The 26,620-nt window shown below is 37.3% G+C and overlaps 1 protein-coding gene across 1 annotated transcript in view; it reads left to right on the forward strand.

Annotated features, from left to right (window-relative positions):
• Positions 1 to 26,620, forward strand: part of LOC144439690 (protein turtle homolog A-like) — a 148,152-nt gene that overhangs the window by 76,065 nt on the left and 45,467 nt on the right. Inside the window, exons 8-10 of the mRNA XM_078128925.1 lie at positions 851 to 962; positions 15,447 to 15,628; positions 16,190 to 16,264. Coding sequence (XP_077985051.1) covers positions 851 to 962; positions 15,447 to 15,628; positions 16,190 to 16,264 — 369 coding nt within the window. The remainder of the gene's footprint in view (positions 1 to 850; positions 963 to 15,446; positions 15,629 to 16,189; positions 16,265 to 26,620) is intronic.

The raw sequence follows: 26,620 nt of genomic DNA on the forward strand, positions 1-26,620 counted from the left end.
CAATTTTGAATTCTTTGTTACATGGTGATTTGGGTAAAAAAAATGTGATTTTTGGTAAAAAAAAAAATTAAACTCAAAAACTACTGGGCAGATCGGTCTGAAATTTGGTGGGAACATTCTTAGGAGTGTTTAGATTTTAAGAATTGTTCACGACATGGTGATTCCATCAGTGGTATGCAAATTTGGGCTAAAAATGTCTTTTGGTCAAAAAACTACTGAGCAGATTGCGCTGAAATTTAATTGGGATGCATATGGGTATATAGATGAAGAAATATTAAGTATATAATGATCCCATCAGTGTTATGCAAATTAGGTGCAAAATGTGAATTTTGGTAAAAAAACTAAATATTTCAAAAAGTACTTGTTCAATGAGACTGAAACCTTTTGAGATGTTTCTATAAGTGTTTTTCAGCAGATTTTCTTTTGGCCCTAGCAACAATGACCATGCACCTAGCGACAAACAAATGACAGTATATTTTTGGTCAAATAACAACATCATCTGGTAGGCAAGTGAGTAAACATTCACAAAATGTATGTAAATACCCCTAGCAACCATGACCATGCCCATAACAACAGCCAATTGGTGGTGTATTTCACAAAGATAAAAACAGGGATTAATAGACAAATGAATAAACATTCAAAAAATGTATGCAAATAGACCTTGGCACAAGACCATGCCCATTGCAGCAGCCAAAGGAAACTGTACAGTTGTGCTGCAATGCCATTGGCACTATTTTTATTATTTTCTTAAATGTCAAATATTACTATATATAGTCAGGGTGTTTAAAACCAGTGATTGTTATCATAATTAATGTGACTTGACCTTATTGTTGGTTTGTTTGTTTGTCAGGCACAACTCCACATGCTCCAACCAATGTTACAGTTCTAACTGGTATCTATGCAGCACTAGTTTCATGGTTACCAGCTTACAATGGAGGCTTACCTCAACACTACATCATATGGTGAGACATTAATAAGATAGTCAATTTGTTATTGTAATACTAGTAAGTAACACTATTGTTATCATAAACACTTTGTTACTCTAATACACCATACAAGCATAAAGAGTGAAAGTGCAGCAGAAAACACTGCAATCACAGGCACTGATACCCCTGAGTACCCATACTGACACTCGCATGGCATGGAGGTCTGTTATAAGCCTCCAGTGGCGAAACCAAGTGTGGCTACTACGTTGAGTTCCATCCATGGTATCCATGTCCACCTCTATCTGAAATACGCATAGGCCAATTTCAACCAAACTTTCAGTAAACATCAAATACTATCCTGTGCATATGCACATCACTTTGACTTTCACATTAACATCAAAAATGGCATCCATTTTTGTAAAAAAAAATTATATTTTACCTAGTAACAGCGAAAGCTAAGTGGAGAGTTTAGTCTCAGTCTCCACAAAATCCATGATGCCATTTCAGATAACAATGTACCCTTTGACCACTGATTTCAAGGTCACAAAATCCAAAATATTCCATGTGGTCATCTATAGTATTTTAATGCTTGGATTTTTTAAACCAAACCTTACACAATTATCAGATACTATATTCTAATAATGCACATCACTATAGGGACCTTCATTGTAAAGACCAAATGCACATCACTATAGGGACCTTCATTGTAAAGACCAAATGCACATCACTATAGGGACCTTCATTGTAAAGACCATATTCACATCACTATAGGGACCTTCATTGTAAAGACCATATTCACATCACTATAGGGACCTTCATTGTAAAGACTAATGCACATCACTATAGGGACCTTCATTGTAAAGACCAATGCACATCACTATAGGGACCTTCATTGTAAAGACCATATTCACATCACTATAGGGACCTTCATTGTAAAGACCAAATGCACATCACTATAGGGACCTTCATTGTAAAGACCAATGCACATCACTATAGGGACCTTCATTGTAAAGACCAATGCACATCACTATAGGGACCTTCATTGTAAAGACCAATGCACATCACTATAGGGACCTTCATTGTAAAGACCATATGCACATCACTATAGGGACCTTCATTGTAAAGACCATATTCACATCACTATAGGGACCTTCATTGTAAAGACCAAATGCACATCACTATAGGGACCTTCATTGTAAAGACCAAATGCACATCACTATAGGGACCTTCATTGTAAAGACCAATGCACATCACTATAGGGACCTTCATTGTAAAGACCAATGTACATCACTATAGGGACCTTCATTGTAAAGACCAATGCACATCACTATAGGGACCTTCATTGTAAAGACCAAATGCACATCACTATAGGGACCTTCATTGTAAAGACCAATGCACATCACTATAGGGACCTTCATTGTAAAGACCAATGCACATCACTATAGCCTATAGGGACCTTCATTGTAAAGACCATATTCACATCACTATAGGGACCTTCATTGTAAAGACCATATTCACATCACTATAGGGACCTTCATTGTAAAGACCATATTCACATCACTATAGGGACCTTCATTGTAAAGACCAAATGCACATCACTATAGGGACCTTCATTGTAAAGACCATATTCATATCACTATAGGGACCTTCATTGTAAAGACCAATGCACATCACTATAGGGACCTTCATTGTAAAGACCAAATGCACATCACTATAGGGACCTTCATTGTAAAGACCAATGCACATCACTATAGGGACCTTCATTGTAAAGACCAATGCACATCACTATAGGGACCTTCATTGTAAAGACCAATGCACATCACTATAGGGACCTTCATTGTAAAGACCATAATTATGCACATCACTATAGGGACCTTCATTGTAAAGACCATATTCACATCACTATAGGGACCTTCATTGTAAAGACCAAATGCACATCACTATAGGGACCTTCATTGTAAAGACCAAATGAGGTTGTTTTATCATAAATATACAAAGTATGAATTGGTAAGTTTACAGGTTGGGGAGCAGGGTTATATGTCTTCAATGAAGACTTGTTATTACATACATGTATGTTTATCCAAAACATCAAATTTCCTCAGTAATGATGTACGATCACGTGCTTGCATGTAGAATGAACAATGAAGTCATCATTTGCATACAGGTATGCAATAATGTTCTTGGACGGTATTGCCTTGTTTACCGGTGCAAATACCACTAGACTAAATATGCATGTGTACCAGTGCAAATACCACTAGACTAAATATGCATGTGTACCAGTGCAAATACCACTAGACTAAATATCCATGTGTACTGGTGCAAATACCACTAAACTAAATATCCATGTGTACCAGTGCAAATACCACTAGACTAAGTATGCATGTGGACCAGTGCAAATACCACTAGACTAAATATGCATGTGTAGCAGTGCAAATACCACTAGACTAAGTATGCATGTGTACTGGTGCAAATACCATTAGTCTATCAAGTATCCATGTGGACCAGTGCAAATACCACTAGACTAAGTATGCATGTGTACTGGTGCAAATACCACTACACTAAGTATACATGTGTACCAGTGCAAATACCACTAGTCTAAATATGCAAGTGTACCAGTGCAAATACCACTAGTCTAAATATGCATATGTACCAGTGCAAATACCACTAGACTAAGTATGCATGTGTACCAGTGCAAATACCACTAGACTAAATATGCATGTGTACTGGTGCAAATACCACTGGACTAAGTATGCATGTGTACCAGTGCAAATACCACTAGACTAAGTATGCATGTATACCGGTGCAAATACCACTAGACTAAATATGCATGTGTACCAGTGCAAATACCACTAGACTAATTATGCATGTGTACCAGTGCAAATACCACTAGTCTAAGTATGCATGTGTACTGGTGCAAATACCACTAGACTAAATATGCATGTGTACCGGTGCAAATACCACTAGACTAAGTATGCATGTGTACCAGTGCAAATACCACTAGTCTAAGTATGCATGTGTACCAGTGCAAATACCACTAGACTAAATATGCATGTGTACCGGTGCAAATACCACTAGACTAAGTATGCATGTGTACCAGTGTAAATACCACTAGACTAAATATGCATGTGTACCGGTGCAAATACCACTAGACTAAATATGCATGTGTACCAGTGCAAATACCACTAGACTAAATATGCATGTGTACCAGTGCAAATACCACTAGACTAAGTATGCATGTGTACTGGTGTAAATACCACTAGACTAAATATGCATGTGTAGCAGTGCAAATACCACTAGACTAAGTATGCATGTGTACCAGTGCAAATACCACAAGACTAAATATCCATGTGTAGCAGTGCAAATACCACTAGACTAAATATGCATGTGTACTGGTGCAAATACCACTAGACTAAATATGCATGTGTACCAGTGCAAATACCACTAGACTAAGTATCCATGTGTACTGGTGCAAATACCACTAGACTAAATATCCATGTGTAGCAGTGCAAATACCACTAGACTTAAGTATGCATGTGTAGCAGTGCAAATACCACTAGACTAAGTATGCATGTGTACTGGTGCAAGTACCACTAGACTAAGTATGCATGTGTAGCAGTGCAAATACCACTAGACTAAGTATGCATGTGTAGCAGTGCAAATACCACTAGACTAAATATGCATGTGTACTGGTGCAAATACCACTAGACTAAGTATGCATGTATACCGGTGCATATACCACTAGACTAAATATGCATGTGTACCAGTGCAAATACCACTAGACTAAGTATGCATGTGTACCAGTGCAAATACCACTAGTCTAAGTATGCATGTGTACCAGTGCAAATACCACTAGACTAAATATGCATGTGTACCGGTGCAAATACCACTAGACTAAGTATGCATGTGTACCAGTGCAAATACCACTAGTCTAAGTATGCATGTGTAGCAGTGCAAATACCACTAGTCTAAGTATGCATGTGTACCAGTGCAAATACCACTAGACTAAATATGCATGTGTACCGGTGCAAATACCACTAGACTAAGTATGCATGTGTACCAGTGCAAATACCACTAGACTAAATATGCATGTGTACCAGTGCAAATACCACAAGACTAAATATCCATGTGTAGCAGTGCAAATACCACTAGACTAAATATGCATGTGTACTGGTGCAAATACCACTAGACTAAATATGCATGTGTACCGGTGCAAATACCACTAGACTAAGTATGCATGTGTACCAGTGCAAATACCACTAGACTAAATATGCATGTGTACCAGTGCAAATACCACAAGACTAAATATCCATGTGTAGCAGTGCAAATACCACTAGACTAAGTATGCATGTGTACTGGTGTAAATACCACTAGACTAAATATGCATGTGTAGCAGTGCAAATACCACTAGACTAAGTATGCATGTGTACCAGTGCAAATACCACTAGACTAAATATCCATGTGTACTGGTGTAAATACCATTAGACTAAGTATGCATGTGTACCAGTGCAAATACCACTAGACTAAGTATGCATGTGTACCAGTGCAAATACCACAAGACTAAATATCCATGTGTAGCAGTGCAAATACCACTAGACTAAATATGCATGTGTACTGGTGCAAATACCACTAGACTAAATATGCATGTGTACCAGTGCAAATACCACTAGACTAAGTATCCATGTGTACTGGTGCAAATACCACTAGACTAAATATCCATGTGTAGCAGTGCAAATACCACTAGACTAAGTATGCATGTGTAGCAGTGCAAATACCACTAGACTAAGTATGCATGTGTACTGGTGCAAATACCACTAGACTAAGTATGCATGTGTAGCAGTGCAAATACTACTAGACTAAGTATGCATGTGTAGCAGTGCAAATACCACTAGACTAAATATCCATGTGTAGCAGTGCAAATACCACTAGACTAAGTATCCATGTGGACCAGTGCAAATACCACTAGACTAAGTATGCATGTGTACTGGTGCAAATACCACTACACTAAGTATACATGTGTACCAGTGCAAATACCACTAGTCTAAATATGCAAGTGTACCAGTGCAAATACCACTAGTCTAAATATGCATATGTACCAGTGCAAATACCACTAGACTAAGTATGCATGTGTACCAGTGCAAATACCACTAGACTAAATATGCATGTGTACTGGTGCAAATACCACTGGACTAAGTATGCATGTGTACCAGTGCAAATACCACTAGACTAAGTATGCATGTATACCGGTGCAAATACCACTAGACTAAATATGCATGTGTACCAGTGCAAATACCACTAGACTAATTATGCATGTGTACCAGTGCAAATACCACTAGTCTAAGTATGCATGTGTACTGGTGCAAATACCACTAGACTAAATATGCATGTGTACCGGTGCAAATACCACTAGACTAAGTATGCATGTGTACCAGTGCAAATACCACTAGTCTAAGTATGCATGTGTACCAGTGCAAATACCACTAGACTAAATATGCATGTGTACCGGTGCAAATACCACTAGACTAAGTATGCATGTGTACCAGTGTAAATACCACTAGACTAAATATGCATGTGTACCGGTGCAAATACCACTAGACTAAATATGCATGTGTACCAGTGCAAATACCACTAGACTAAATATGCATGTGTACCAGTGCAAATACCACTAGACTAAGTATGCATGTGTACTGGTGTAAATACCACTAGACTAAATATGCATGTGTAGCAGTGCAAATACCACTAGACTAAGTATGCATGTGTACCAGTGCAAATACCACAAGACTAAATATCCATGTGTAGCAGTGCAAATACCACTAGACTAAATATGCATGTGTACTGGTGCAAATACCACTAGACTAAATTTGCATGTGTACCAGTGCAAATACCACTAGACTAAGTATCCATGTGTACTGGTGCAAATACCACTAGACTAAATATCCATGTGTAGCAGTGCAAATACCACTAGACTTAAGTATGCATGTGTAGCAGTGCAAATACCACTAGACTAAGTATGCATGTGTACTGGTGCAAATACCACTAGACTAAGTATGCATGTGTAGCAGTGCAAATACCACTAGACTAAGTATGCATGTGTAGCAGTGCAAATACCACTAGACTAAATATGCATGTGTACTGGTGCAAATACCACTAGACTAAGTATGCATGTATACCGGTGCATATACCACTAGACTAAATATGCATGTGTACCAGTGCAAATACCACTAGACTAAGTATGCATGTGTACCAGTGCAAATACCACTAGTCTAAGTATGCATGTGTACCAGTGCAAATACCACTAGACTAAATATGCATGTGTACCGGTGCAAATACCACTAGGCTAAGTATGCATGTGTACCAGTGCAAATACCACTAGTCTAAGTATGCATGTGTAGCAGTGCAAATACCACTAGTCTAAGTATGCATGTGTACCAGTGCAAATACCACTAGACTAAATATGCATGTGTACCGGTGCAAATACCACTAGACTAAGTATGCATGTGTACCAGTGCAAATACCACTAGACTAAATATGCATGTGTACCAGTGCAAATACCACAAGACTAAATATCCATGTGTAGCAGTGCAAATACCACTAGACTAAATATGCATGTGTACTGGTGCAAATACCACTAGACTAAATATGCATGTGTACCGGTGCAAATACCACTAGACTAAGTATGCATGTGTACCAGTGCAAATACCACTAGACTAAATATGCATGTGTACCAGTGCAAATACCACAAGACTAAATATCCATGTGTAGCAGTGCAAATACCACTAGACTAAGTATGCATGTGTACTGGTGTAAATACCACTAGACTAAATATGCATGTGTAGCAGTGCAAATACCACTAGACTAAGTATGCATGTGTACCAGTGCAAATACCACTAGACTAAATATCCATGTGTACTGGTGTAAATACCATTAGACTAAGTATGCATGTGTACCAGTGCAAATACCACTAGACTAAGTATGCATGTGTACCAGTGCAAATACCACAAGACTAAATATCCATGTGTAGCAGTGCAAATACCAATAGACTAAATATGCATGTGTACTGGTGCAAATACCACTAGACTAAATATGCATGTGTACCAGTGCAAATACCACTAGACTAAGTATCCATGTGTACTGGTGCAAATACCACTAGACTAAATATCCATGTGTAGCAGTGCAAATACCACTAGACTAAGTATGCATGTGTAGCAGTGCAAATACCACTAGACTAAGTATGCATGTGTACTGGTGCAAATACCACTAGACTAAGTATGCATGTGTAGCAGTGCAAATACTACTAGACTAAGTATGCATGTGTAGCAGTGCAAATACCACTAGACTAAATATGCATGTGTACTGGTGCAAATACCACTAGACTAAGTATGCATGTGTACCGGTGCATATACCACTAGACTAAATATGCATGTGTACCAGTGCAAATACCACTAGACTAAGTATGCATGTGTACCAGTGCAAATACCACTAGTCTAAGTATGCATGTGTACCAGTGCAAATACCACTAGACTACATATGCATGTGTACCGGTGCAAATACCACTAGACTAAGTATGCATGTGTACCAGTGCAAATACCACTAGTCTAAGTATGCATGTGTAGCAGTGCAAATACCACTAGTCTAAGTATGCATGTGTACCAGTGCAAATACCACTAGACTAAATATGCATGTGTACCGGTGCAAATACCACTAGTCTAAGTATGCATGTGTACCAGTGCAAATACCACTAGACTAAATATGCATGTGTACCGGTGCAAATACCACTAGACTAAATATCCATGTGTAGCAGTGCAAATACCACTAGACTAAATATGCATGTGTACTGGTGCAAATACCACTAGACTAAATATGCATGTGTACCGGTGCAAATACCACTAGACTAAGTATGCATGTGTACCAGTGCAAATACCACTAGACTAAATATGCATGTGTACCAGTGCAAATACCACAAGACTAAATATCCATGTGTAGCAGTGCAAATACCACTAGACTAAATATCCATGTGTACTGGTGCAAATACCACTAGACTAAATATCCATGTGTACTGGTGCAAATACCACTAGACTAAATATCCATGTGTACCAGTGCAAATACCACTAGACTAAATATGCATGTGTACCAGTGCAAATACCACTAGACTAAATATCCATGTGTACTGGTGCAAATACCACTAGACTAAATATCCATGTGTACCAGTGCAAATACCACTAGACTAAGTATGCATGTGTACTGGTGCAAATACCACTAGACTAAGTATACATGTGTACCAGTGCAAATACCACTAGTCTAAATATGCAAGTGTACCAGTGCAAATACCACTAGTCTAAATATGCATGTGTACCAGTGCAAATACCACTAGACTAAATATGCATGTGTACCAGTGCAAATACCACTAGACTAAGTATGCATGTGTACTGGTGCAAATACCACTAGACTAAGTATGCATGTGTAGCAGTGCAAATACCACTAGACTAAGTATGCATGTGTAGCAGTGCAAATACCACTAGACTAAATATGCATGTGTACTGGTGCAAATACCACTAGACTAAATATGCATGTGTAGCAGTGCAAATACCACTAGACTAAGTATGCATGTGTAGCAGTGCAAATACCACTAGACTAAATATGCATGTGTACTGGTGCAAATACCACTAGACTAAATATGCATGTGTACCAGTGCAAATACCACTAGACTAAGTATGCATGTGTACCAGTGCAAATACCACTAAACTAAATATCCATGTGTAGCAGTGCAAATACCACTAGACTAAATATCCATGTGTAGCAGTGCAAATACCACTAGACTAAGTATGCATGTGTACCGGTGCAAATACCACTAGACTAAGTATGCATGTGTACCAGTGCAAATACCACTAGACTAAGTATCCATGTGTACTGGTGCAAATACCACTAGACTAAGTATCCATGTGTACTGGTGCAAATATCACTAGACTAAATATGCATGTGTACCGGTGCAAATACCACTAGACTAAGTATGCATGTGTACCAGTGCAAATACCACTAGACTAAATATGCATGTGTACCGGTGCAAATACCACTAGACTAAGTATGCATGTGTACCAGTGCAAATACCACTAGACTAAGTATCCATGTGTACTGGTGCAAATACCACTAGACTAAGTATCCATGTGTACTGGTGCAAATATCACTAGACTAAATATCCATGTGTACCAGTGCAAATACCACAAGACTAAATATCCATGTGTAGCAGTGCAAATACCACTAGACTAAATATGCATGTGTACTGGTGCAAATACCACCAGACTAAGTATCCATGTGTACTGGTGCAAATACCACTAGACTAAATATCCATGTGTACTGGTGCAAATACCACCAGACTAAGTATCCATGTGTACTGGTGCAAATACCACCAGACTAAGTATCCATGTGTACCAGTGCAGATACCACTAGACTAAATATCCATGTGTAGCAGTGCAAATACCACTAGACTAAATATCCATGTGTAGCAGTGCAAATACCACTAGACTAAATATGCATGTGTACTGGTACAAATACCACTAGTCTAAGTATCCATGTGTACTGGTGTAAATACCACTAGACTAAGTATGCATGTGTACCAGTGCAGATACCACTAGACTAAATATCCATGTGTAGCAGTGCAAATACCACTAGACTAAATATGCATGTGTACTGGTACAAATACCACTAGTCTAAGTATCCATGTGTACTGGTGTAAATACCACTAGACTAAGTATCCATGTGTACCAGTGCAAATCACACTAGACTAAATATCCATGTGTACAGGTGCAAATACCACTAGACTAAATATGCATGTGTACAGGTGCAAATACCACTAGTCTAAGTATGCATGTGTACCTTTGCAAATACCACTAGACTAAGTATGCATGTGTAGCAGTGCAAATACCACTAGACTATGTATGCATGTGTAGCAGTGCAAATACCACTAGACTAAGTATCCATGTGTACTGGTGCAAATACCACTAGACTAAGTATCCATGTGTACTGGTGCAAATACCACTAGACTAAATATCCATGTGTACCAGTGCAAATACCACAAGACTAAATATCCATGTGTAGCAGTGCAAATACCACTAGACTAAATATGCATGTGTACTGGTGCAAATACCACCAGACTAAATATCCATGTGTAGCAGTGCAAATACCACTAGACTAAATATGCATGTGTACTGGTACAAATACCACTAGTCTAAGTATCCATGTGTACTGGTGTAAATACCACTAGACTAAGTATCCATGTGTACCAGTGCAAATACCACTAGACTAAATATGCATGTGTACTTGTACAAATACCACTAGACTAAATATCCATGTGTACTGGTGTAAATACCACTAGACTAAATATGCATGTGTATATATATTGGTGCAAATCACACTAGACTAAATATCCATGTGTACAGGTGCAAATACCACTAGACTAAATATGCATGTGTACAGGTGCAAATACCACTAGTCTAAGTATGCATGTGTACCAGTGGAAATACCACTAGACTAAGTATGCATGTGTACTGGTGTAAATACCACTAGACTAAATATGCATGTGTAGCAGTGCAAATACCACTAGACTAAATATGCATGTGTACTTGTACAAATACCACTAGACTAAATATCCATGTGTACTGGTGTAAATACCATTAGACTAAATATGCATGTGTATATACTGGTGCAAATCACACTAGACTAAATATCCATGTGTACTGGTGCCAATACCGCTAGACTAAGTATCCATGTGTACTGGTACAAATACCACTAGTCTAAGTATCCATGTGCAGTGTGTGAACTTAAGGGAAAATGACTACTGGTCATAAGGACCGACATGTAGCAAATGCTGCTGGTCCTTAAGGAAAACTGCTGGTCCATACTCAATGCAGTTCATGTTCATGACCTGTATCTACACCCCCCCCCCCCCCCCCATTTACAGATTAAATGATTTTGAACTTTAATATGATACAGCATATCTTTAAAAGTAAAAGAGAGTACAACGAATTGTTCACTATCCACTATTATTTCATAAAATTTCCACTCAGAGTCAAAAAATGACTTGGATGTAAATTTTGGATTCACAACCAAGTAATTTTTGACTCTGTGAGTAGAGATTTTCATTTGTAACTATGAACCCAGAAACTATGAATATTCATTCTCGTATAATCTGTTCCTATAGACTATAGTGGTCTGAGACTGAATGTATACATTCCACCATAGAAATACACATCCATAGATTGTAGATAATATGGGTGAATGAATGAATCAATAAATCTACATTATCTGCAATCTCTAAGAGATCACAGTCCACTCCTTCCTCTCTGTACGATTCACTAAATTCTGAATCACATATCCAAAGTCAGATTCATCGTCTGTTGCAACAGCTGATGTAGCTTTCCAACTCTTAGCAAACGTAGACCCACACAATCATCATAGCAGAGAGTTTTATCGCATAACTTTCCCTCTTGAAAACTGTGTATTTGCTTTATTTCAATTTCCATCCACACAGTGACACGGAGTGGTTTCATCTTCCTTCAGTCTTTACAAATATATAATGAAGCCCCTCCCGCCATATTTAGCCCTACCCTTATACCCTACCGTGGTGTATTGAGTATTGTCTCTGACTGTTTGTGTAAGAAATCTGACCATGATGAAGAGAACTATGGCTAAGCATTTCTTACAGTGTGAGTTTTTTTGACGTGGGAATGTGATATGGTAACTGTACTGTAATGTGTCATCCACTATGTACCCGTGTTTGGCATGATGCAGTAATTTTCCAGATACAACAATATCAACAAAAATGCAACATTTCTAAGTTTATACATTGATTACAACATGACAGGACGTACATTATCATATGCATCAAATTGAAAGCAATCAGACTACGCATTTTTTACTGTTTTTACAAAAAAAAAACTATCGCACTGAAGGTATTTTACGAAGTGTACCTGCCTTCTTTATTAGTTCAAACGCCATTTCGGATGTTTTCCATCAGTTTGTTTTGATCGTGGTAACAGACATGGGGAACTCCGGTAAATTGATCGGGAAACCCGCTAACATTTACCAGCTTTAATACCAGCCTTTAAAAAAAAACTGTATGTTTCGTCTTCTTCTTCGGAAGCTCATTGCCGCCTTCTAAATATCGCCACATACTTTATAAATGCAACGTGGAACTGTCTCAAACACGTTAAAAGTTTCATACACTTCGAACAGTAAACTTTACAACAATGATTATTACGATATCATGGCGGAAAAAGACGCATACGCTGAATGCGTAAAATGAGTCTGAATGTCTAAGACGTTCTGATTAGATGCTGTATGCTACGTCATGTAGACATGATATCAACATTGGCAACAACACGTAGCGAGCTAGCTCTGTGTCGCTTGACTTGAACGAGATGTCGAGAGTAAAACAAAAGATCAGATTCATGTAGGTGAAATTGGATATATCTTTGAATAAATGTTATTATTTACTCCAAATTTCAATCGGTCATAAGGACCGATACGTTGTTGTAATTCTGAAAAACTGTCGATCCGAACGGAAATCTGTTGGTCTCGGGCCAAAGGACCGGCGTTAATTTCGCACGCTGTGCATGTGTACTGTGCAAGTACCACTAGTCGTTAAGTATGCATGTGTACTTGTGCAAATACCACTAGACTAAGTATGCATGTGTACTGGTGCAAATACCACTAGACTAAATATCCATGTGTACTTTGCAAGTACCACTAGTCGTTAATGTATGCATGTGTACTTGTCCAAATACCACTAGACTAAGTATGCATGTGTACAGGTGCAAATACCACTAGACTAAATATCCATGTGTACTTTGCAAGTACCACTAGTCGTTAATGTATGCATGTGTACTTGTCCAAATACCACTAGACTAAGTATCCATGTGTACAGGTGCAAATACCACTAGACTAAGTATGCATGTGTACTGGTGCAAATACCACTAGACTAAATATCCATGTGTACTTTGCAAGTACCACTAGTCGTTAATGTATGCATGTGTACTTGTCCAAATACCACTAGACTAAGTATGCATGTGTACAGGTGCAAATACCACTAGACTAAATATCCATGTGTACTTTGCAAGTACCACTAGTCGTTAATGTATGCATGTGTACTTGTCCAAATACCACTAGACTAAGTATCCATGTGTACTGGTGCAAATACCACTAGACTAAATATGCATGTGTAGCAGTGCAAATACCACTAGACTAAGTATGCATGTGTAGCAGTGCAAATACCACTAGACTAAATATCCATGTGTACTTTGCAAGTACCACTAGTCGTTAATGTATGCATGTGTACTTGTCCAAATACCACTAGACTAAGTGTGCATGTGTACCAGTGCAAATACCACTACTAAGTGTGCATGTGTACTGGTGCAAATACCACTAGACTAAATATCCATGTGTACTTTGCAAGTACCACTAGTCGTTAATGTATGCATGTGTACTTGTCCAAATACCACTAGACTAAATATCCATGTGTACTTTGCAAGTACCACTAGACTAAATATGCATGTGTAGCAGTGCAAATACCACTGTACTAAATATGCATGTGTACTCGTGCAAATACCACTAGTCTAAGTATCCATGTGTACCAGTGCAAATACCACTAGACTAAATATTCATGTGTACTGGTGTAAATAATCTCTGGTACATCTGCAATAATATGAGGTTATTACTCAATATTACCTCGTTGTATGTCAAATCACCATGAGTGCAGGTTGCATAACCTGACATAGGTCGTTAGAAGAGGTGATATCAGCTAATAGTAATAGCTGATTTATCATATGCCTTTACCAGGAGTTGAAAGGGAAATTACAAAAAGTAAAAAGAGCACGACTTGCTATGGAGTGTGCTTCATGTGTCGCGTGTCTTTTTATCAGGTGACAATCACATACATAGAATTGCTGCAGCTAATCTTGCTCAACCTGCTCTGATGATCATTAATTTTCATCTGATTTTTGTGTAACTTTCCATAATTATGTCAAAATACAATATTGTGTTAGAGTAAGTTCTCTAAAAGTTTCAAAAAAATGCTGTAATATGTTATAAAAGTAGATGGTTGACTGCGAACGTAACTACTGCAGTACGATAGTGTGGTATGGGTAGTGAATACAGTTTCAGTGGATGGCTAATACACACAGTTGAATGTGTGCCTGTACAATGTTGTTATGAATTTACTATCATAAATAGTATCATTTGGGTATGGATATTTTTCCTCAAAATTTCCTTGTTTTGAAAATTCCATAGTATTCTGGCATACGTGATATCCCTAACTTTAACGCCAATGATCATCTGTCATTTAAGTTTGTTTATATTCAGAATCGACGTGTTTTGTCAAATCAGAGGTGTTTTCTGATGACGTTTAACGTGAATATCAATACTTTTAACGTCCCATATCAGAAGTGATATTTTGTGTTAGATGTCACAAGGAGTGATTGATATGGGAATAGGTATATGATAATAATCAATGCATTTTCTTGTTGGATTTAGGTACAAAGAGATAGATGATGATGTTCCTGATAACTGGCAAAAAATCCAAATATCTGATGAACGTGCTACGTCAATAATACTGTATAATTTACAACCTTCTACATCGTATGAAATAAGTGTGTTATCTATGAATTCTAGAGGAGAATCATTATTCAGTGAAGTTGTATTTGCTATCACAAAAGGTAAGTGAGTCACACTGCCTTTAATTGCTGTTGAACACAAGTGTTTGTGTTAACGTTTGGTAACGCCGGTAACGGAAAAGTTGAAAGAGGTAAAAGTGATATAGTTTGCAATACAATCTACCATAACTATGTTGGGGAACAGTGGTAAAATGACTGGGGAACTCCAGTAGCAAGTCGACTTCCCAAAAATTATTTTGAACTTGCTCTACCTGTGAAGCAGGTATATTGTAACTATGTGGCAGTTGTTGAATAAATTGTAGCAGATATATTGTAACTATGTAGCAGTTGTTGTTGAATAGATTGTAGCAGTATATTGTAACTATGTAGTATTTAACATTGACAGGGTGTTTAAATTGACAGAGTCACTTTAATGGAAGCACATTGTAAAGCATAATATAGAGGAGTTCTTTGTTATATTATTATGTATACAGATAAAGTTATTTCTAAATATGGTGAGTTTTATTGGCTACATTAGCAACCATTGATTTTAAAACTATTAAATGTGCAATACAAAATTAATGTCAAAACTCTAATATTTGTCATTATTTTATATTTTTACAGATCCAGGTCAGTATGTTCCCATACCAACTGATCAATCTGGTGTGTTGCCTCGGAGACTGGTGCATGATTCCTCAGGTATCCTATCCTATCCTATCCTATCCTAAATAATAGTAACATATACTATTGCCATGGTAATAGATTAATATCAGTATAGTGTTCTCCATGAGAGGTTTTGGCAGGACGCGCCACCCTGGTAGTGATGGCTAGTGCCCCGATATATCATTTGTCATCGATATATCATTTTGTGAAATGCCCTGCCTTCTGTTTAAGATCCTCAGCCCGTATTGTTCCATGAATATTTGTATCTTTTGAACCCTTTGCATCATTATTTGTTATCACACATTTAACCAAACCCTCTAAGAAAACAAAAGCCCTAAAACAAACATTCACACATTTTCATAAGTAAAGTGACACCGTTGTGTCATGTGATAAGGTGTTTCCCCTCCACTGTCTATGATTACATGAATTACATGGCAAACATTCTGATGTAGACTTTCAACTAGCATTCATCAACTTGTCAAAAAAGTATAACAGACTCATAAACCATTTGATGCTGTGTCCGATCATTGGGTTATGTTCAAATTTACTCTGAAAACACTTTTAGTTGATAGTTGGCCATCGTATATTGTGAAGGTCAACAAGGGCGACTATATACAAAATTCCAATATGGCAGATAATGACACAAACTCTCACAAGTTTTTGAAGTCCTCAATAGTAACGTATAGTAAGTCTCACATATCATGAGATTTCGGCCAGATGCGACACCATATAGCTGTGTACACAAACTTTTTAATGAGTTTTATCACAGCTGAACTGGAAGGTGATGCCTGGTAAGGTGTCTGTCCGTTTGTGTGTGAGAAAGTGTGTAAGCAACTTAAAGTCAAAAACCGCTTGACTGATTGACATGATATTTGATGGGTGTATTACCTTAGTTGTCTAGTTGGGAAATTGTACAAATCAAAGTGATCTTACCACCAGTGTGTGATTTGAGTCTAAAAGTGTGATTTTTGGTCAAAAAACTTACACTCCAAAACTACTCGACAAATAGGTCTGAAATTTGATGGGAACATTCTGAGGGATGTTCAGATTGTTCATGACATTACAATCCCATCAGAGATATGCAAATTAGGTCTAAAAATGTGTCTTTTTGGTAAAACATCTTTGATTCCAAAACTAAGCAGATTGGGCTGAAATTTGGTTGGAATATTCTTAGGGATGTTTATATTTAGAAATGTTCATGAGATGATATCATTAGTAATATGCAAATTAGGTATAAAAATGTGTCCTTTTGGCCAAAAATCTATAATTCCAAAATTATTGAGCAGATTGGGTTGAAATTTGATAGGAACATTCCTTGGGGTATTTAGATTAAGAATTGTTCATGACATAATCCCATCAGTGCTATGCAAATTAAGTCTCAAAATGTGACTTTTTGGTCAAAAATCTATAATTCCAAAACTGCTGAGTAGACAAAGGGTAGGAATTTAAACCAGAATGGTGGGTAGAAAAGGCCCCCTAACTTTGTGTGGGTTATTGTCAGATTTGAATACAGACAATTAACAATGTGTTGATTCCTGTCTGAAAAACCATGGTAATAATGAGCAGCTGGTAATTTTCGTAATAAATTTGGTACTGTGGACTTGTGAATGTCTTTGGAATGCAGATATTGTCACAGAAAGGTGATATTTAAACATGGTAGAAATAATTTGGTACAAAATACCATCATACTGGGTTTGTTTGTTACTAGTGAAAAGCCATTAAAATTCAAACCTGGTAGAGACAATTTGGTAGAAAATACCATCACACTCGGTTTGTTCATTAAAATTCAAACCCGAGATTAAAATGTCTGCCATTCACACTTGTTCAAATACGGGTATGTAAATCCACGAACGTTTGTGTAGCAATCAACGCTATCTTGAAGTAAACATGAATTGTAATCAGTAGCCCTGTCCCCATATGAATCGATTTCGAATCGAATCAAATTGAATCGATCCAGTTAAACCAGTTCAAATTCAGTTTATGTCCCGACACGAAATGTTAGAAATGGTTTTGAATCGATTCAGTTTGGTGTACTGTCCCGACACGTTAAATTTGATCCTGTTTACTTAATTCGATGACGTAGCCACAGTGCATTACTATGACAACACGCAATCAACATGGAGGATTTCGCGGGAAATAACCTCGTCGAGTTGTTGTCAAAGTTATCCATCAAAGCGAGGGCTGCCAGAACTCAACAGTTGTTTGACTTGACGAAGGAACATTTGGATGTTGACTGCTATATTATGGGTGAAGCAATGCCACGATCGATTTGGGCCAAGCTACGTAATATTGGCCCTAATTTTACATAAATATGATTGAAGTTTAGGATCATCGAGAATAGCTGACAATTGTATAAGGACTTTGATCTATACTTGTACACCTTTGCCACCTCTTACTGCCCATAAGAAATGTAATTTATTTTGTTTTAGTTCGTAATAGGAAATAGGAACATGAACGATTTGTCCTATTACAATGCTTACTATTTCATGCACCCATTTACATCGTCATCGGTATGCAAACTAAACCAGCAAAATTCATTCAAAGTTTAAAACATTTTATTATCTCTGTAAAACATTCTTTCAACGGGAAATTGTATTTACCAGTCCTCATGCTTTTTATAGAATCTTAACGCTGTTTCTGTGGTTTTATTCGCCCGTTTCCACATATCGACACTCAGTTTTAAAACAGGCATTGCACAATGACAGCGATGAGCATTGACCTTGACAGCTTTTACGTGTTTCAAATATCATGTGAAAAAATGTACAAAGCTCTCCAAAATAACTAAAACCATTACTGAATAATTAGTCCCCGCGGACGAAGTCCGGAACGGGGACTTATGGATTGGGTTCCGTCTGTGCGTCCGTCCGTCCGTCCGTCCGTCCGTCCGTCCGTCCGCAGCCGTTTCTTGGAGATGCCTGTACCGATTTTTTTCAAACTTGGTACAGGGGCAACATGCTATGGCATACATATGCACGTCAATTTGTTTTATGATACGATCCAATATGGCCGCCTAGCAGCCATTTTGTTTGTGAATTTTCCCTGTCTAAAGCCATAACTCAGACATGCTTGAACAAATCTCATTCAGAGTTGGTATTAGGACAGTGTTCTATGGCATATATGTGCATATTCATTGTTGTCATGATACGATCCAATATGGCTGCCTGGCAGCCATTTTGTTTGTGAATTTTCATGTCCAAAGCCATAACTTAGACATGCTTGAACAGATCTCATTCAAAGTTGGTATTAGGACAGTGTTCTATGACATACATGTGCATATCCATTTTCATTGTGATACGATCCAATATGGCTGCCTGCCAGCCATTTTGTTTGCAAATTTTCCATGTCCAAAGCCATAACTCAGACATGCTTGAACAGATCTCATTCAAAGTTGGTATTAGGACAGTGTTCTATGACATACATGTGCATATCCATTTTCATTGTGATACGATCCAATATGGCTGCCTGGCAGCCATTTTGTTTGCAAATTTTCCATGTCCAAAGCCATAACTCAGACATGCTTGAACAGATCTCATTCGAAGTTGGTATTAGGACAGTGTTCTATGACATACATGTGCATATCCATTTTCGTCATGATACGATCCAATATGGCTGCCTGGCAGCCATTTTGTTTGTGAATTTTCCATGTCCAAAGCCATAACTCAGACATGCTTGAACAGATCTCATTCAAAGTTGGTATTAGGACAGTGTTCTATGACATACATTTGCATATCCATTTTCATATTGATATGATCCCCCATACCCGACCAATCCTTTATTGTTGTAGGCATGTTCCATGTCCGACAAGCAGACACAACATATCTAAGTCTGTTTGATTTAGGTTCACAAGTGTTGTTGCGTGATCAGAGTAGTGCTAATTCCTTAAAACCCAATCATAGCGGGGACTATGTCATTCTCAATGGCTTGTTATTTTGACGATCTGTCTTTTTGTTTTCACCTCAATACGAATAAACGGATCTAATCATGCTGAACCAGGCTGTCTTCGAGACTTCAGAGTTGACCTCAAATGTGTGACATCGCATTGGTAATTCCGGATTGTCATTCGTGTAAGTTTCACGATGTCGGGCCTATCCCAACGTGACATGCAACACAGCCTAGCTTTGAACCTTTTTGACAACATATTTTCCACATATATTCTGTTAAAATCAATAGGGTGACGACCATATAAAACGTGGCCGGTACGATCGAACGATCGGCTCTTCCCATTAACTGTCGTTAACAAGAGTCACATGACATGTCGTAAACACAGTGTTGTTTATCTCTCTGTTGTTCGATGTGTCCCAAGAGCAAACCTGTCTTGACTTTGGATTCAAATGGTCCTCAAAACTGTATCGGATGTTATAAACCCGAGAAATTATAGGGACATGTAAGTAATTTTAGTAATGTAACAAGCAGAAAGTCCAAGTATAATGGTACATGAATTGTAATCAATATCTCTCCATGCCCAAGTATAACACTACATGAATTGTAATCAATATCTCTCCATGCCAATGGTACATGAATTGTAATCAATATCTCTCCATGCCAATGGTACATGAATTGTAATCAATATCTCTCCATGCCAATGGTACATGAATTGTAATCAATATCTCTCCATGCCCAAGTATAATGGTACATGAATTGTAATCAGTATCTCTCCATGCCCAAGTATAACGGTAGATGAATTGTAATCAATATCTCTCCATGCCCAAGTATAACGGTAGATGAATTGTAATCAGTACCTCTCCATGCCCAAGTATAACACTACATGAATTGTAAGCAATATCTCTCCATGCCCAAGTATAACGGTAGATGAATTGTAATCAGTATCTCTCCATGCCCAAGTATAACTATAACACTACATGAATTGTAAGCAATATCTCTCCATGCCCAAGTATAACGGTACGTGAATTGTAATACACGGACCCATTAGTCGTATCAGTAGATGTTTATACTCATGGTATAATGCGTTAATTTGGGCAAATAGTGAGTTTGTTCTAGCAAGCTACTAATTAATGCAAAGCTGATAAACTCAGATAAGACATTGATATCAGGTAGGAAATAGAAAAAAACTGTGAAAGGAAACAGTATTTAAAACTTTATTTGAAATATACAGAAAATAATATTAGAAATCCGGAAAATCATGAGTACAAAATTGATCATTTGTCCTTTACCCTGTGGTTATAACCTAATTTACCGAGTTTGATTGGTTTTGTACAACAACACAGCTGAGAGATCATGTCATATTAGTCATTGCACAGAGGCCTACTAGCTATGTCTCATTTGCATATGTAAAGACACTCTTCTGTAATCAACATACCTGTCAATCTTCTTTATGTAGGCAAATCCTTGTACATAAACATTCAGGAATGAAACCATATAAAACACACATAGCATTAGAGTTCATGTCATTTTTTTCATTTCACATTTATTTAGTGCAAAAAATAAACGATTTTCAAAAAATCTTTTAACCAAATGATGGGACATACCATGACGCTTCATAATAAGCCAAAAAAAGGGCCAAAATTCACCAACAAACCTGCATCTCATCCTTAATTTAGATTTCTTCCTGACATGATTCCATCCGTAATATGCAAATTAGGGCTAAAAATATGTCTTTTTGGTCAAAAATCTTTAATTCTAATACTACTGAGCAGATTCAGCTGAAATGTAATTGGAATGCATCTGAGAGAGTATAGATGAAGATTTGTTAAAGTTGTAAAATTGTTTAAAATTGCCTTTTTTTCAATATTTTGAAATCAAATTTTGCCGTTGGTATCATATTCGATACACTAAGTTACATTGATTCTGCATTGACTTGGTTGATATTGATTGCTGGTAAAATTGTAATTGCTAATAGACAACATGGTGCAAACATGATCGATGGTAATGTGAAACTACTCCATTCCGCTAGTAAAAACAAGTGGGAGAAAAGAAATGGGGGCAAAATCAATATTTTTAGTGAGATACACCGATGAAATGCAGTCAAAGAAGAAACTGGTCTGACAAAACACATGGACATTGCAAGATTGCTGTTAAATATGTCTAAAATCGGTAATGGATAACATGACAAGTACCGTAATAGTACTATTAGTAGTATCGGTATTTTTATGACTTTGTGCGATCACAGAACTAAAGTATTTTTCACTCTTCAATATGTATTTGCCTAAACACGTCTATATTATTGACATTTTACTGTATTCTGATAAAAAAATACTCCAAGGCATATCTCGAGAACCTTGTCCCTGTGAACACCGGCCCAACACGACTAACGCGACCCAGCGGTGAATTGTAATAGTAATCAGACTATGTATTCATGCAAGTAAACTCAGGGCAGCTTGATATATTGTGGAATTTTGCTGGAAATAAAATACATGCCAACACGGCTTTCTTAAAGCGATAATCTTGACGACATTTATCTTTTACATCCATGATTATATGTACGCGAACCAGGATGTGATGATGCACTGCAACCTAAAAATGGAAAAGTTTACCGTATGATCGCATGTCAATTATCGAAGTCTATGCATTCAGAGAGGGTATGTGTTGAAATATTTAGCGAGCTGGGCATTTGCTATCATTCCTTCCATAAATATTTGTAATAGATTGTTAATTGAAAGTGAATTTGGTTGTGTTCAGAGGCAAAACTTGTTTATACAGTGATTTTTCCCGAGTTGAGCCACTTTCTCCTGATAACGATCGGTACCATTGTCAAAATGAACGCATGTCACAAGAAGCACACTGAGGTCTGCGTCTGTCATGCATTAACGTTGTACAATGTATCACGTCGTCTTGTATCATTGCATGCCCTTGAATAATTACCATCGCTAGTCGCACATTGAGCAGTTTATATAGTCACTTGCTGAGGGGTAAATTTTTGTTGGATTGTCTGTCGACTTTGAAGTGAAGTAGGTATTAAACGTAGATGGGTAAAATCAATAGCTAGAAAGTAGCACGAAAGTAATAAAAAGTGACAATGTGACACTTCTGTACGTCATGTAAAATGAACTTGCCGATACAAGAAGAAACTATACAACAATTGCAACAAGTGAAGTCATGTCCCAAATTCTCGCGTGATCTCGTCTCTTAAATGACGTGGCAAATTGTGCGGTAATGACGGGAGGTTCAAAACATTTTGATTACGATTGAAGTATTCTCGAAGCCGTATGTCATTACAAGGGTCAATTTGACTTGCATCCGTGGACGAGGCAAATGATTACATGGTAAAGGTTGGTTCTACACGATCTTTTACAGTATTTGAAATATTGAAAAAATGGCAATTTTAAACAATTTTACAACTTTAAGCATACAATGATCTCATCAATATTTGATACAATTGACCCTAGCAACCATGACCACACCCTTAAACACAGAACTGCCCTATATAAAGAGGATTATTGCTAATCTATGCAAATGCAGGAAATTCAAACTGCTGTACAGAGCACTAGCTTCTGGGTCTTGTTTTCAGCATTTTTTATGTACTCTGAGAAACACACAGGTCATGAATCATGTACAAATTTTTTTTGAATGTCGTGGGATGGTAACTTGATACACTAATTAGTTGAAAATTGATCAGTTTGTATCATAGAATGTAAAAACCTTTCAAAATGAGATAAATTCTCCTGCAAACAGCTGTTTAGATTGTGTGCCACTCAGGATTATTCAAATATGTTACATTTGCATGTGAACAACCTAGATGTTTATATTTTGGTGATTACTTGCCAGTGAGTCATCACAAGTTCTCCATCTCCAAAACAGTCATATGCAAAATAGGATGCTAGGCACAAGCACTCATGCCTTTAACAACAACCAAATGGCAGTATATTTTGGTCAGATAACATCATCTGTTAGGCAAGTGAGTAAACATTCAAAAAATTATGCAAATCCCCCTAGCAACCTTTACCACACCCATAGCAACACCCAAATGGTGTATTTCACAAAGATAATGGATTCTTAGACAAGTGAACAAACATTCAAAAAGTGTATGCAAATATGCCTAGCAACAAGACCACACCCATGGCAACAGCCAAATGATCACATATATTGCAAAGATAACAACAGGGATTAATAGGCAAGTGAATAAACATTCAAAATAAACATTGTAAATGTGCCTAGCAACAGGACCATGCCCATAGCAACAGCCACATGATTGTGTACATTGCAAAGATAACTAGGGGTTAACCTTGCAATGTGAGTTATATGATATTTTTTTGCAGATTCCACCTCAGAAAGGTGTCCTGTTAGCATATCTGACAGGTGCCACACGCGCACCCCTGGGCATTTTGTTATATCGCGAGAAAACCGAAATACCATGTATTGCTATGGGTAAACACATGTTTTGGTAGGCTTAATACTTACTGCCTATAAAACCATGTCAAATTTACTGAAAAGTCATATTACATGTTACTCACTGTATATTATGAATAATCAATTAAGTCAATTACAAATATTTTGTCAAAAGTTTTGGATATTGAAATATCATAATTAGGCCAAAGGTCAACAAAATGTCGCCATTTTCAGTTACTATGACTTATAGGTAGTGGATGTGTTTTCTGTATATGGTGTGGGTACATCCATGTATCATCTAGATTATATTTATCAAATCAGGTTATGAAACCAGTTGCACATTATAAGCAGTGTCATACTGATATTTTGTCCCCCAAACTGAATATATATGTATTTTTTTTTAAAATTTATGCATATCATTACTTCCACTTTCAGGGTGGTCAAAATGGTTTAATTTATACAACGTAAAAATTTCAAAACTTTTTTTTTTTTAAAAAAAAACCTTGGCTCAAGATTTGTTGTGGATATATTATGATCACTAACTGTAAATCAACACATGATGTTCACCTTTTCCTAATTAGGTTATCAGATCATGATTTATGATATGTACGAATTTCAACAAAATACTTACATATATTAAGTTTTAGAAACAAAATCTCAGTATGACTCAACTTACTCAGATTTGTTAATTTCAAGTCAGCACATCTTCTTTTCTTTTTTTAGCTCCGCTGTCAGCGAAAGCTGAAAGCGTAGCTTTAGGTATAGGTGGGTATTGAGGTATAGAGAGTAGAGTGAATCATAGGTGTCCGTCAAACTTTTATATTTTTACTATCTACTCCGGAAGTGACAGTCGGAATTCTTCGATATTTGGTGTGCATGTTCCCTGGGGGGAGGCTATTCAGATTTGTTCATGCCAAGTTGATCTGTGCCATTTTCAATTTTTTATGATTTTTTTTCATAAAATGTCATTTTCATCAACTCCTTGAAAACCTCTTATTAGATTGCTTTGATATCTGGCATGTTGATGCGCAGGGGGTAGCTTACTCAGATTTGTTAATTTCAAGTCAGCACATCCTCATTTTTATTTTTTATGATTTTTTTTTGTAATTTGCAAAAAAAATGAATATGTTAATGAGCATAATGACCGACGCCATATTGGAAATCAGTCGACGAGACTTTAAGTAAACTGCCACTTTTCAAAAGACACTATTGACGTCAAACAAGCAATGTAATATGTGCTATAGTCATAATTCTACGCATTGGGCGCCCAAATGACAAGCGTTTGTTCGAAACAGGGTTGTAAACTTCAAATCCAATTCTGCACCTTTCTACATAATCAGCCAGTCCGCAACATCCTCATTTGCATACTCTATCCTGATTCGACCAGAAGCTGAAGGTGACCTCATTTGACCGAGCGATTTTCCACAGCAAGTATCTTGAGTATCAACACAGGACGTTCTTGGTACTCACTAAAATCACACTTCAGACCCACTATAAAAGTGTGATGTTTTCAGATAACATGTAACTTGTGGTTAATTCTATATTGTCGTGCAATTTGGAATGACAGTGAACCAGAATTCAGACAACTTGCGTAAGGAAGGGCTTGCCAGGCATGCGGTTGAAGTTATGGCCGACAGTTCACATGTAAAGTTAAACGACATGAACGTGTCTTGCCTTTCCAAAATGCAAATATTTGGCAAGTAAAAATAATTAAAATAATTACAATTTTAATTTGGCTTCAGACTTTGCATTATGTTTTGCGTATCTTTCCCCGTTTTACATGTAAATCCGAAAAGGTTCTCTCTCATCATGTCATCAGTGTCAGTGATCATACCGCGCGGGGCTGCTTTGAGTACGAGCGAAGTCAGGCATGTTGAGGTATTTTGTTGAGAATTATAAATATTGCGAAATGTCAAGTACAAGGTTTAAATACAATGGAATGATGAAAAAAATGGCAGAGTCTGCTGACAGGCGCCGGTCACAAGAAACACTGTGAATTAAAATATCAGACGATGTATGTATTAATCGCCGACAATCCACCCGTATGCACGAGGGACTAACCCGGAAGCAAGTCGTTGTCAGCCATACGTTACAGTGGTAACATCGTCT

This window comes from Glandiceps talaboti, chromosome 9 (genome assembly GCF_964340395.1).
Source record: "Glandiceps talaboti chromosome 9, keGlaTala1.1, whole genome shotgun sequence".
Taxonomy (NCBI): Eukaryota; Metazoa; Hemichordata; class Enteropneusta; family Spengelidae; genus Glandiceps; species Glandiceps talaboti.